Source organism: Babylonia areolata, chromosome 7, assembly GCF_041734735.1.
Source record: "Babylonia areolata isolate BAREFJ2019XMU chromosome 7, ASM4173473v1, whole genome shotgun sequence".
In the NCBI taxonomy this organism is placed as follows: Eukaryota; Metazoa; Mollusca; class Gastropoda; order Neogastropoda; family Buccinidae; genus Babylonia; species Babylonia areolata.
Window position 1 is genome coordinate 25,484,199 of NC_134882.1, and position 15,229 is coordinate 25,499,427.

Below are 15,229 nucleotides of genomic sequence, written 5' to 3' on the forward strand. Positions count from 1 at the left end.
GTACCCATTGTATCACCACTTTCTCCACTCTGGCACTCAGGGCAACAAGGGCTGGAGTGAGATGGTTCTGTTTTTTGCAGCGGGAGTTCTTGAGGGCTTGGAGCACGGTGAGAGCGTCTGAGAACACCACCACCTGCCCTGTTTTTCTTGTGGAGTTCTGCGAGACTGTTGTGGCTGCCTCACAGAGGGCTTCTCGCTCAGCTCGGAAGTTGGTGGAGTATTTTCCTGTTGGGATTGCAATTTCTTCATCTCCGTCTTTGTATCGGAGGAAGATTCCAGCTCCACCATCCCTCGTTGCTTCTGTAGCGGAGCCATCTGTAAAGACATGGGTCTAGTCTTCCTGGGGGTACTGGTTGCAGATGTACTCCATGGCCAGGGCCTTCCTTTGGGTGTCTGACTGTGTTCCTCTCTTCTCCACTCCGGGAATGCTGGTGACGACTGTTGGGAACACCCGCCTCTTCCAAGATGGGTGGGTGACATTTGCCGGGATAGGCTTTGCTTCGTGTTCCATCAAGACTGGCGTTTGTCTTTCAAGGCGTCTTGACTGGTGGATGAAGCTGCCTCTTTTCAGCCGGCTCTTGGTGGGTCTGCTCATTCAGTTGTTCATTGGATGGTTTTCAAGGGGTTTGAATTTTGCTGCCTGGATGAGGATCTTTGTGTCCCTTCTGTCCTCCAATGACTGTAGCCCAGTGGTCTCCTCCATCTTCAGGATTGGGGTAGATCTCATGGCGCCAGTTATGACACACTGAGCTTGGTTCTGTATCTTGTTGAGATAGTCGAGGTTAGACTTTGCAGCTGATGCCCATGCTGATGTCCCGTACTCAACTGCAGGTCGGACTCTCCCCGTATAGAGTCTCTTCAGGATACGTTCATCAGCCCCCCAGTCCGTCCCTGCAAGTTTCTTCATGATCACCAGTCTCAGATTGGCCCTGCTACAGCATCTGGTGATCTGCTGCTTCCAAGTGAGTCTGCGGTCAAAGGTCACTTCTAGATAGGTAGGTGTGGGTTCCTCTGCAAGCCTTTGGTTGTTCAGTGTCAACTTCGCCTCTTGCTTCTTGCTGGATAGGCTGAAGACTGTGTAGGTTGTTTTGCTTGAGTTGACAAAGACAAGCCATTCCTTGGTCCAGTTGCTGATCTTGCTGAGTGCAGTCTGGAGGCGTACCTGTGCTGTAGTGATGTACTCTTCAGAGCACCAGAGTACCAGGTCATCTGCGTAGATCGCTCCTCTGACCACTCTTGGCAGTTCTCTGACGATGTCATCAATGAAGATGAAGAACAGCGTTGGCGAAAGGACTCCTCCTTGTGGTACTCCCTGCCTCAGCACCTTCTTCTTGCTCTTCTGGCCCTGAATCGTGACTCGGGCTTGGCGGTTGTGTAGGTACTGGCTGATCCAGGTGTACATCCTCCCAGACACACCACGTCGCTGTAGTTTGAGCCTGAGTCCGTCCTTCCAGACTTTGTCGAACGCCTTCTCCATGTCAATCCAGACAGCAAGCGTGTTCTTCCTTTCTTGGAATGCGTCCTCAATGCTTTGAGTGATGAATGTGATCTGGTGATCTGGTCTTCTGTTGATCTGTGTTGGCGGAAGCCTGCCTATTCAGGGCTCAGCAGCTGATACTCCTCAAAGTGCCAGACAAGCCTAGTGTTGGCAAGTCTCTCCATCAGGTTTCTTGAGCAGCTTGTAAGGCTGATGGGTCTGTAGCTGTCAGCCTTCGACTTGTCCTTTTCCTTTTTGTGAATGGGGATCATGTCTGCTTCCCTCCAACACTGTGGTACTGATCCTATCTTCCAGCTGGAGTTGAAGATTGTTAGAATGACTGCCTTGCTCTTCATCCCAAGATGCAAAATCATTTCATTTGTGATTCCGTCTGGTCCAGGTGACTTCTTCAGGTTGAGGCTCTGCAACGCTTCCTCCAGCTCTTTCTCTGTGAAAGCAGTGGTCATGACTTCCTCTTGGGGCTCTTTCTCATGAAGTTCACCTTGGGCCCTGTGCACTGCAGCTCTATGTTCAGGAGGGACTTCCAGATTGCTGATGTTTCCATAGACGTCTATGAAGTGGTCTGCTGCTTTCTTTCCAGAGAGGTAATTTCCATTCTCTTGTATTGTTATTGTGGTGTGACTTGTTTTGTTGCTGAGGGTTCTAGCCAGTTTCCACAGCTTGCTGCCATCCTTGTCGAGATTTAGGCTTTCAGTTTTCTCTTGCCAGCTTTTTCTTGCAGCTTGTGCGCAGGACAGCTTGTATCTGGCAGTTACTTCCTTCAGCGCTATATTGTTCTCCAGTGGTGATGCTGCTTTTCTGCTCGGTCCCTGGCTTCCTTAACAGCATCTTCCAGATTCTGGAGTTCCTCCGTCCAGTAGGGCTTGTAGTTTTTGCGTGCTCCTCTTGGGATGGATTCTATAGCAGCTTTCAAGACGGCCTTTGTGAAGTCTTGAACCATCTTGTTTGAGTCCTTCTGCCTGATGTTGATTGGCTTTGTGTATGTATCTGTGAAGGTCTCGAAGAGAGTCCAGACCGCCTTTCTGTAATTCCAGCGGGGAAAACACTTTGCTTGTGGAGCCTGCAAGTTGAGGTTGATAGAGTTTTACGGACTTGTGGTCACTTCCTCCAAGCTGGTTGAGGACTGTTCTTGTGGTCCTGACGAACAGGTCGTTGGTGACGAACGCTAGATCTGGTGCTGATGTGGTCATCCAGTGTCTAGGGTAGAAGGTGGGTTCATCATCTTCTTGGTTGATGATATGAAGATGTGTGTCAATGAAGATGTGTGTCAATCTCCCAATCCTCAAGTTCTTCGCCTCTCCCGTCCGTCTCCTCATAGCCCCATCTCTCTGAGTGACTGTTGAAATCTCCCACCACCACGCAGTTGTTGTCTGGATGTTCATGTAGGTGAGGGAAAGATCACGATCTTGAGGGCAATAGACATTGTATATCCTGATGTTGTGTTCCTTAAGGACTATATCAACCCCTTGGATCTCTGCCTGTTGATTGGTGTTGATCTTGAGTTCTTGTGCGGCGATGGAATTCCGCACCAAGACAAGCACCCCTCCTTTGTTTCTTTCCTCACGGTCCAACCTGATGGTCTCGTAACCCCTCACTTGAAAGCGATGGTTTACGGTCAAATGTGTTTCTTGGACACATGCAATATCAATATTTTCTTGGTGCATCCTTTCTGCCAGGCCAAGTTTCTTCTTATGCACCCCTTCTGCATTCCACTGGAGAATGTTGAGCGTTCTGGGTGGTACTGTTTGCTTGGCCCCAGCAGGAGGATGAGGTCTCCTCCTTCGTCGCATGGGCATGCGGAATTTCCTTGTCCGACCACCGGTTGCTTGGGCTGGGCCCCTTTGAGGCACAGGGCCCGGCTCCTGGCCTCCCCGGCGGGTCTCCGAAGGTCGAGCGCCACATCGAGATTCTGTGGACTGCATCATCATGGAAGCGTGGATGCGTGGTATCGTGGTTTAAGTTGCGCCAGAGGCCCGATACCGCCGTCTTCAGCTGGAGTTTTCTTTCGGGGTGCCTCACCCTTAGCTCATGGCCCGTACGTCCTGCCCTGTGAGCACAGGGGGATTGTTTCTCCGAGGGTCCCACCCCGGGGCTAGATGTTATAACGCGCCTCTTGACCGCATGATGAACCCGTCATAGGACACATGGGGTATTTCAGTGAGGACAACAGTGCCACCTGTTGACCCACCCCATCCTGGTAGGAACATCGCCAGTTGGTCCGGGACTGCTTATTCGGCCAGGCAAGCCTGACTTATATCGCAGCTAACCCCCATATCTGAGGGCCGTTCCCCTATCCGCCACCCGGGGACCCGCCAGGTTGGGGATGGTCGCTCCACTACTGAAATGGAAACAGCCTGGTCCCGGAGTTTTTCTCTGTTATTCTCTTTCTCTGGCAGAGACCGCAGAGTTGTCTTTCCGCCAGTCCCCCTCGGGTGTGGTGGGGCGGTGGTGTGTGGGGGTAGGGATGTGCAATCCCCTTCCTTATTGTACCGTCCTGCCTGTCACCCCCTCTTTCTCAACCCCTGGTTCTTTGTATTTCTGTCTTTGTACATCTTTGGAAGATGTTGGGTTTTTTTCTCTCCTGTTCTTGCCACTGTGCGTGTGTGTGTCAGCCTCTTCTTTTCTTCTCCTTCTGGCTCTCCTCCTCCCCATCTTTCTCTTATTCGACCACTGGGATGTTCACACTTTGTGCAAGGGTGTTTCAGCTGTTAATCTCCCTTCACATCAAGACGTGGTCAGCCCTGTTGCCCCTTCCACATCAGGTCCCCTGTGTCCACGCGGTGCCGGAGGTTGGTGCCAGAGTTGCCAGCCTCTCTCATCTGCCTGAACCTGTGTCTGTACCTGTGTATGTGAGATTGTGAGAGAGTGTTGAGTGTGAAGTTCGTTTTGTTGTATTTTGATTGACTTATTGTTTACATTGGGTTCAGGGGTAAGGGAAGGGGGTAGATAGAGGGAGGTTGGGTGTGGAAGGGAATTAGAGAATAGGAACAGCTGTTTTGTTTTTGTTTGTGAGTGAGTGAATAAAGTGTTAATTTACCTGGTGTGCCCTGGTGTTTTTCCTGGCGTGAAGTCAGAGGCCTGATTTACTGGGGTTTTTTCTTTTAAGATTGTCATGTGACACATACTTTCACTAGTTTTGATGGCAATAGAATTGACGCATTATGAATGGTAAATTGTCACCAATTTTGATGTAAAGTGATGCTATAAATGACACATTTTAAACGAGCATTGCTGTCATCAATTTGATGACAACAGATGTCCATAAATATATGTCTGTATATATCATCAGATCTTATCTTATTGTATTACTGTTTTGTCACAACATATTTCTCTTTATGAACTACGGGTTGCTATCCCTGGGAAAGCGCGTCGCCACAGCACAGCGCCACCCAATTCTTTTTTTCGTTTTTTGTAAGTGTATCATTTTGCTTTACTACGAAAGTGGATTTTTGTACAGACGTTTGTCAGCTTTTCGCAATTAAGCGTGTGTAAAAGTCTGTATTTTGTTTGGTTTAACATTCACAAATCGCATGGGACTGGACTCCGTTGTCCACATCATTTAAGAGGAATATAGTGCTGTCCAAGACCAGTGCGTAGCTGCAAACCTAAAACAGCAGATTGTATGTTTCACTTTCTTTGGCAGACAGACAGACACACAGACAGACAGGTGCAGTCAATTGTACCACTGTGTTCAACTATCAGGACAATACCTTCTTTGACGTCAGCGCCATGGTGATACACGAAGGTGATCCTTCCTCCCATACAAAGATGGTTCTTTACAAACACATACAAAGCATGTCCTTTCCACATAAAGGTGATTCTTTACACACATACACATGTGATCCTTCCCTCCACACAAAGGTTGTTCTTTCAACACACACAAAGGTGGTCCTCTCCACACACGTGGTCCTATCCACACAAAGATGGGTTTGTACACAGCTGCAAAGGTGGTCCTCGCCATACAAAGGTAGTCCTCCGCACTCAAAGTTGGTCCTTACTGCATGGAGATTGTCTTGTACACAGCTGCAAAGGTAATCCTCACTATACAAAGGTGATCCTCGCCATACAAAGGTGGTCCTCGCCATACAAAGGTGGTCCTCATCATACAAAGGTGATCCTCGCCATACAAAGGTGGTCCTCGCCATACAAAGGTGGTCCTCGCCATACAAAGGTGGTCCTCATCATACAAAGGTGATCCTCGCCATACAAAGGTGGTCCTCATCATACAAAGGTGATCCTCGCGATACAAAAGTGGTCCTCGTCATACAAAAGCGGTCCTCGTCATACAAAGGTGATCCTCATCATACAAAGGTGATCCTCGCCATACAAAAGTGGTCCTCGTCATACAAAAGCGGTCCTCGTCATACGAAAGTGGTCCTCGTCATACAAAAGTGGTCCTCGTCATACGAAAGTGGTCCTCGTCATACAAAGGTGGTCCTCGTCATACGAAAGTGGTCCTCGTCATACAAAAGTGGTCCTCGTCATACAAAAGTGGTCCTCACCATACTAAGGTGGTCCTCATCATACGAAAGTGGTCCTCGTCATACGAAAGTGGTCCTCGTCATACGAAAGTGGTCCTCGTCATACAAAAGTGGTCCTCACCATACTAAGGTGGCCCTCGTCATACGAAAGTGGTCCTCGTCATACAAAAGTGGTCCTCACCATACTAAGGTGGCCCTCGTCATACGAAAGTGGTCCTCGTCATACAAAGGTAGCCAAGGAAACTTTCTACATCAAGTCCCAAGCCCTGAACCTCCACTCCTGGACAGCTGAACTGCAAGGGCAAGAACCAACAGGTCATTAAACTCCACTTCTCTTTCGACACAAAGGTCGCCTTCTCCATATGAAGGTAGCCAAAGTTAGCTCTCTCTACACAAAGGTTGCTCACTGCCTTAGTGACAGACTGCCTGTTGACTGGTCATCACAGCCTGTTGTCGCTCTGCCTCTTCTCTCCGGTAAAGGAAGCTTCTCTTCCAACTTGTGGTGCTCACAACTATACTTGCTTCAAAATATTACTTGATTTCACTCTTGGTTTGATTGGGTGGAAGGGATTACTTTCTAGAGCTTTCCCAATACTCTCAGACTCCTTTCAGGACTGAACATCTGGTTCTGCAGACAGACGTTCTCCTATAGTGCTGCATGCACTGCCAGCAACAATCCTGCTCCACTGGACCTGGAAGCCGCGTGCACACACACACACACACACACACACACACACACACACACACACACACACAGCACGCATGCACACACACACACACACACACATACATGCACTGGCCGAAATGGTGTGGATATGACGACATCCAGGGCCACAGACCTGGTGCTTCCTGACGCCTGCCTTAACCTGACACAGCGTGACACACAGAGCACGTCACTGAATGAGGAATGACCGTGCTCATTTCACCACAACAACACAGGAACATTATTAGGGAAAGTCTGAAGGAGCCACTTTACAGTCAGCAGCCGAGGTGAACTGGCCAGGATGGGTCGCGAGGCTTCCACCCGGCAGACATGACAACTGAGTTCTTCAATGGAACCTCAGGGACAGGACCGAGGTGGAGGGGACGACCAAAACGAACTGGCGCCAGACGATCGACAGGGACCTCCAGGTCGTGAACATGGGACACACTGAGGCTTGCTGCTGACTGTACACACTGGAGTACTGTGACTGCATCACGCGTCGCACGACGTGGGAACATCTAGCTAAGTCCACGTACAAGTCAGCGCGATTAAAAAACAAACAAAAAAAGCCTCATGTCCTACCGCTGCTGCTGCACAACACACCCTGTTATCCTAATCGGCAGCCTTGGCCACACATGCTGCCACATACATGTCACTGCCGCCTGACAGTACTGCACACACACACACACACACACACACACACACATAGCGTACACACACTCGCACCTGCGCGCACACACACACGCACACGCACACACACACACACAGCGCACTGTCCCAACACCTGCTCACACAATTATTAATTTTGTCCAACAGGTGCACACATCATATTATTGTCTGGATTTCCCTCCTCTCACCCCTCTCACCACCCCACAACATACATTGCCGCACACAGTACAGTTCCCTCCCCTTACGCCCACACCCCCACTTCTCACCGTCACTTCTGTTTTCCGATGGCTGACGTCAGCTGGCAGCCAAGCGCTGCGTCAGCTTTTTCTTTTTTCTTTCTTTTTTTGTTTTTAGATTGTTGGGGTGAGAACAGATATTTCCACCATAAGCATGATGGGTTATTGTATTGTATTGTATTGTATTGTATTGTATTGTATTGTGCAATAGCCGAGCTGTTATGCGTTAAACTTTCAATCTGAGGGTTCCTGGTTCGATTCTCGATAACGCTGGTGGGTAAAGGGTTGAGATTTTTCCGATCGCCCAGGTCAACATATGTTCAGACCTGTTTGTGCATGAACCCCTTTCGTGTGTATACGCATGCAGAAGATCAAATACGCACGTTAAAGATCTCATAATCGTGTCAGCGTTCGGTTGGTTATGGAAATTAGAACATACCCAGCTTGCACATCCCCGAAAACGGACTATGGCTGCCTAAATAGCAGGGTAAATGTACAAGACGGTCATACACGTAAAATGTTACCAAAAATGTATGGGTGTGTATGTGTGTGTGACTGAATCTTGATTGAATGATACAGGAAACGAATGACGAGCACCTAAATGGCAGCTGTTCGTCGGCTCTACCCAGGTAGACAACCTGCTGTGCAAATGACTCCGTGCTGTGCAGCGCTTAGAGCTTGGTCTCCGACTGAGGATAGGCGCTATATAAATATCCATACCATCTTATTATCATGTTGTGTTGTGTTCTGTTGTGTTACGTTTTTTTCACAACCAAAGATTTCTCTGTGTGAAATTCGAGATGCTCTTTCCGGGACGACCGCATACAAAGAGCAGAACAAAACATTTCTTTCCTGTCTGCAAGTGTATTTCACCAACGAAGCGGATTTATCTTCAGGATTTTGCCAGGGACACCTCTTTTGTTTCCGCGGAATCTTTACGTGCGCTGGTCTCATACGAAAAGATTTCAGCTCAATAATCACAGGGTCATAAACAGAAATATGCAATCAGCACAGGGCGATGACCAGACATGTAGTCGTGTAACAGAGCATTACAAAGCGCCACAGATGTGGCCACTTATTTCCCTTCGCCGCCCCACTTCACAGCTGTGAACACAGGACGCGATACAAACTGCATTATTTTCAGCCATCAATGTGGGCATCTTCTCCCTCTCTCTGCACCCCTCACTCTCTCCGCATGTACTCCGTCTCTGTATCTTTATGTGTATCGGCCTGTGTCTCCCCCTCTCCTCTTCATTAAACCATTGTTCAGAAGTAGAAGAAGAACAACAACAACAAAAACAAGAAAAGATCGCAAACAAAAGAAGAAAAAAAGAAGAGGGTTGAGGAGAGGGAGGGTCTGTCCATGATCTCTGCTGGGGGGAGGGGAGGGAAGGTGACAGGTCTTCCTACAGAACTGTGTGTATCATGATGTCTTGCCCAAGTTACACCCCCACTCTCTCGGCCAAGAGAATTTTCGGACAGTCGGCGCTGGGATGGTTCCCAAAGGCCAACTAGCCGCCAAGGCAGCAGCACAAAGAGCCAGTGCAATCTTGCCTCCTAGTTTGAAAGTCATAGTTCTCCACAAACGACTAAGCTGTAAATGACTTCCCACTGCAATGGAGAAACCATTGATCATGCAGCTCTCAAGTTGCTGTTGGCCCAACTGTGAACTTATGTCAATATATCTGCAGCACTGCATATTTGTTGTGCGTGTATGTGTGTGTGTTTATTTACATTTATTCGCTTCTTTCTTTCTTTTTTGATATTGTCATTGTGGTATTTAGTGTAACAATATTTCAATGTTTGGAATGCTCCAAACAGTTGAACCCGAGTTTGACTGGCCTCTGCTTTCCCTTGTCGCACGTGAATCTGCTGGCAAGATCATACCTGTGTGATCACGGGTTCAGATTCAGAACAGGTGTTCAGTACAGGTGTTCAGAACAGCCTGTATGCGCAAACTGTAAAAGTTATTCAGTCGCCAGCAGCGCACAGCCCGCAACACGATCTACTGTTCATTGTGTGCCTGCGCACTTCAGTTGTTACTGACACCTTTTTTTTTTAAACATTGTTTTATGTATAGCAACATGGCTGAAAAATTTAATTTCAAAGACTAGGCCAAGAGTCTCACTGGTAATGCTGGGGAAACTTTGTCAGAGCATGGTTTCGACTCGTGGCTGGCCTTGTTCAATGCTTCAAACTCCGACATTGCTGACTTGCCTTTAAAACCCAGGCATCGTGTAGCAACAATGGCGCTTTTGGTCGAGCTTCAGGCGGCGGACAAGGGACCTGTGTGGAGGGAACATAGCAGAGCAGCGACTTCACAACAGGTCAGCGACAACACTACAGTGACCACATCAACAATTGACGACCTTCTGTATCACACGGCAGCGGACGGCACGGCGGGCGGCACAACGGTCCTTGGGGGTCGTGTAGACCTCGACCCCACCGTCTTCCTCAACACGACGCGGTCAGGTGAGGGAGCACTTCAAATTCCCGACTTTATTGCCTTTCGTGATGATGGGGTGCCGGAGGACATTGAGCTGAAGGAGGGGGTTGTTATTCGTCTGTCAAAGTCAAAACCAAAGCTTGACAGCGTATCACTGGCGCAATACCACTGGGCCAACAGCAGGATCATGGCCAAGATCATCGAAACAGGGCGTCTGTCGGGCCAGGACATCCTTGACCACCTGGCTTACACGGCGAAAGTCGGCAAGATGGCCACTCGTTATACGTGGTCATCGGTGCTGATATACGATCACCAGAATAGAGCCAGCCAGGCAGCGTACGGCTTCAGGTGGGGCTGTGACTCTCAGCACTTGGCAATAGTGGCGCTGAAGTGAGCGGCCGGCCTCCACCCATAACAACGCCCACAACACCAACGACCCCAACAACGTCCCACCCGCTCCTCGCCCAGGCAGAGGGGGCCCAGCGGAAGGGAGGTGTGTGTCCAGTGGAACAGTGGACACTGTGCCTTCGCCCCGCGGTGCAGTATTAACACTGCTACTCCGTGTGTTTCAAGCCCAACCACCCTGCCTCTGCACACCCTCAGCGGCGACGACAACGGGGTATAGTTTGGCCTAGGCCAGTATATATTCTCTGGGCCATTTCTTACATCCTCTCTTTCTCTGAAATACATTGATATTTGAAGAGTGCCAAGATTAAGAACATAGAAATGAAGGGTATGTGAACTGCGAGGAATATATTTCACACAATATTTATTACCAATGGGCTTTTATTCAAAACTGGAAAGTAATCAATGAACTTGTCGCTAGGATAAAACTGTTTTATTTGCAATTAAAATTTTCGATATGGAACACCTGTTTTACTTGATATTATCTTTGAACATGAAGTTCGTTCCTGGAGACGTTCACTCGCTCTGATGTACAGTGATTGCTTTTGATGAATCATGCTTAATAATCTTTGAGTTGGAAATAGAAAGAGGGAGATGTAGTGGCACACCACGAGAGTTGCGGTTATGCAAGGTTTGTAATATGGCTGTGATTGGGGATGAGTTCTATTTTATAATGGAATGCACAAAGTATAATGACTTCCGAAACAATCGTGTGCATGTTTGTTTTTAATACATGACGCAGTGATGTCAAACGTCACAACCTTCAATGCATTCCTGGAAAACCCAGATCTTTTAAACCAGACCAAAGTTTCTCAATTGAAGAAACTACTTTCTGAAAATAATCTCCCCAAACATGGGAGGAAAAAACATCTGATAAACAGGTTGAAATCATTTTTCATTGAAGAAATTCTCAAAGAGAGAGATGAACATGTATCTGTGTCCAACTCATCATCGTCATCATCTCCATCGTCCCCACCTTGTTCGTCCAAATCAGAGGATATGTCTTGTGACAGGGAGACCACGTCGTCATCCTGGCCTACAGTGTCAAATGAAACTTCTGTTTCGTTTCAATTTCCAGTCCTTTTGGAGGACACAAAAAAGGGATCGGCCACATTGAGTGGTATTGGAATCCTCAGTAAAAAAAATTATGGAACAACACTATTGGTCCCATCCTTGGTCAAAAACAGCTGTCATCGGGTAAGTGGCTGATCGGTTGTACTGCTGCTGATCAGCAAAAATCACTTCTGAAATGTGAAAGTTTGGCTGGCATAACTATCAAATGTTCAGTTCCGGAGGTTTTTACTGGAAACCAATCTCTTAGAACTTCAAAGAGAATTTACAAATGTTAAATCTATGAAAAGACTAAAAAATAAGGATGGAAGCGAATCACGCGCCGTTAAGATTACCTTTTTGACACGCAGTCTTCCGAAGCAAATCTCATTAGGGTATCAGTCATTCGCGGTGAAATCCTACGTCCCACAGGTATTTCGATGCACCCGCTGCAACCGTTTGGGACACACCAAAAATGCGTGCCGAGCCAAACAAGTATGCGGAAGATGTGGTCTCCCTGGCCATGATGCTCACACCTGTGAGCATTCCAAAAAATGTGTGAATTGTCAAGGGAATCATGCAGCTTCTTTTCCTGGCTGCCCCGAGTATAAAATCAGAGTACTTGCCGGTAAAATAAAATCATCCGGTCATATGCCATATGTTGAAGCCATCGCTCTAGCCCGGGCACAGTCAGTGAACCCAGACGTAGACAGCCGGTCTCTAGCGGGTGAGGAAACAGTTAAACCTACCACTACTAATCCAAAGTCATATGCATTAGCACTAAGAAATGGCATCACTAAATCTCCAGTCAGGGATATCCCGCCAACTGTAATTGCCAAGAACGTGCATGGAAAATTACTGCATGGGTCCAAACACCCGTTGGAGACAGACAAGACAGACAAGGACAGGGTTACATTGGAAGATAGAACTGACAACACACAAGAAAATAACAAATCTGGCAAATCATCTAGCTGTTCAGAACAGTCAACACCATTACGGAAATATATCAGCTCACAGCAGTCTGCATCTGATCAAACATCAAGCTGTTCAGAACAATCAACACCATCCTGCAAAACCCCTGTCAATACACATCAACCAACATTTGTGAAGACCAACCCCAATCAGAGAAAAGAATCAATCTTACCAGTGTCTGCAATTTCCGATCCTTCTGATTTTGTACTTGGAAGTATAACCACGTTTTTGGAAAACCTTTCTTATCAGTTTGTCAGCATTATGAAAAACATAACGGGCGTCATGACGTCCTCAATCTCTGAACTGAAATCAATATTGTCAAATTGCCGTGTGAATTCGAAATGAATGTATGTAAGGTAAATGTGTCTTTATTTTTTTCTTCTCCTGAAGTACATTAGACAGATACTCTTTATTCTATGTATCTATTCACTTATGCAGACAGCAGGATGTAATGATGATGGGTGTGGCGCAGGCCTATTTCGCTTTTTGCAATGGAACTGTAGAAGTAAATAATTTTGACTATCTGATCCATTTTCTGCAAGATCACAACTTTCATATAATTGCCCTCCAGTCCCTCAATTGTTATAAAAGCAATCTCCCTAAGTTAGAGGGTTACTTCTACCCTCAAGTTATTGATGAGACAGAGCGCAAAGGAAAAGTTAAAGTTGCGACCTATATTTCAGATTCAATCATATATAAAGCTAGAAAACCACCATGTCATAGTATAGACAAACGTTTGTATTCTTCAACTATAGAGCTTTCTGTTTTAGATAAAACATTAATTGTAGTTAACTGTTACTACCCTGATGGAGTTTCAAGAGGTGAAGCTGACTGGTTAATGGATTTAGATTTATCCCATAACTGGATAATTCTAGGGGATTTTAATGCGCACCATGCCTTGTGGTCGGACAAAAATTGCGAATTCACAACCAACAATGAATATCTAGCGAATACCATAGTTAATTCTAACTTAACTATATTAAATGATGGTTCAATAACAAGAATCGCTGATCGGGCAGATCAAAAAAATTCTTCAATAGACATCTCTTTGGTGTCGACTGATATAAATCCATACTGTGAATGGCAAGTTCTCAAAACACCACTGGGGAGTGACCACCTTCCAGTTGAAATGGTATTATCTGTAAAACACGAGATCATAATTAAAGATAATATGGGGTTGAAGTATAATGAAAAGAAAGCAAACTGGGATCTGTTTGGTAATATGCTGGCTTATTACTCTGCTGATCTAAATTTCAACACTGATGTTACATCACAAGAAGATTTAGAAATTTGTTATCGGTCTCTAAGGAATGTTATTCTGAAGGCTGCTGATGGTTCAATTCCAAAAGTAAAGTATATAGCCAATCCAAAACGGTCTGGTAATCCTTGGTGGAACAGCTCATGTGAAATAGCAGTCAATAAGAAAACAGAGGCTTTCAAAAACTGGCATAGGTATCGAAAAATCGAATCCAAAGAAAGCGTATCAGAACTGCACAACAAGTATAAACAGGCTAATAGTTTTAGTAATAAAACAGTGGCTGCTGCCAAAAAGAGGTACTACACAAATCTGATTAACGACTGTAGCAACCCAACTGCCTCTTCAAAACTGTGGAGAAAAATAAAGCAAATAAAGGGTGTTTATAATCTTCCTGATCCTCCTTTGTATGAAAATGATATTGTGTATAAAACTAGGGAAGAGAAAGCCGAGTTATTTGCGGATACATTCGCAAAAATGAGTCAGACAGAATACTTGCCATCCTATGAGCAAAAGAGAAGGAAACAGTTTGAAGATATGAACTGCCCCTGTGAAATGGATAAGAATGATAGCAGTGCATCTTACATTAATGCAGACCTAACGCTGGGGGATCTATACCGTGCTCTCAATGCTGTTAAGTCAGGGAAAGTTGCGACAGGCTCAGATCCAATATCGTACAACATGATCAGACATTTTCCGAATATCTTTTTAAAAAGAGTGTTAGATTTTTTTTCAGATTTGCTGGAATTCTCTTATCCTTCCATCTGATTGGAAGAAAGCAACCATAGTACCTATTCACAAACAAGGAAAACTAAATCTAGCCCTTCCAGTTACCGACCTGTTTCGTTAACTCCCCATCTTGGGAAGGTTTTTGAGAGAATTTTGAAAACTAGATTAGAACACTTTCTGGAGAAGAAAGGAATTTTACCTACTTTCCAGGCTGGTTTTAGAAGAGGTAGGGGTGTTACTCATCATGTCGTCCATCTAACTTCTCATGTTAAGAAGGCACTCGCAAAGCGTCACTCCACGGTCGCAACTTTCTTTGACATTCATACAGCCCATGACTCTGTGTGGCACTATAAATTGATTCATAAAGCAAATACAGCAGGGTTGGGAGGTCGATTTCTTAAATTTCTTAAGTCATTCTTATCCCAGAGGACATTACAGGTGAGATTAGGGGGTATATTATCCAGATCAAGGTCCGTCAATATGGGTGTTCCCCAGGGAAGTGTGATTTCTCCCACTCTGTTTTCACTAATGCTTTATGATATGAAAAATATCAACACAAATGGTGCCACAGTAGTAGCTTATGCAGATGACATAGCTCTCTGGAATAATGTAAACTGTAATATTACAAAAAATACATCAAAACGAAATAAAATTATTAAGCATTTTCAAGATGCCATCGACAACATTGTGGAATATATGAAAGAAAGTGGTTTTCTCCTGTCTGCTGAAAAGACTGTTTTCGTCACATTTACTAAAACGTTGATTGAATTTGAAGGCAGGGATGC

General features: G+C 46.0%; 1 protein-coding gene across 1 annotated transcript in view; it reads right to left on the reverse strand.

Annotated features, from left to right (window-relative positions):
- The window catches only part of LOC143283810 (transmembrane protein 272-like), a 21,903-nt gene extending 14,729 nt beyond the window's left edge, over positions 1 to 7,174 (reverse strand). Inside the window, exons 1-2 of the mRNA XM_076590183.1 lie at positions 6,956 to 7,174; positions 5,209 to 5,521 (exon numbers count right to left, since the gene is read on the reverse strand). Of these exons, the coding sequence (XP_076446298.1) occupies positions 5,209 to 5,229 (21 nt within the window). The 5' untranslated portion in view covers positions 5,230 to 5,521; positions 6,956 to 7,174. The remainder of the gene's footprint in view (positions 1 to 5,208; positions 5,522 to 6,955) is intronic.
- Positions 7,175 to 15,229: the final 8,055 nt, after the last annotated feature.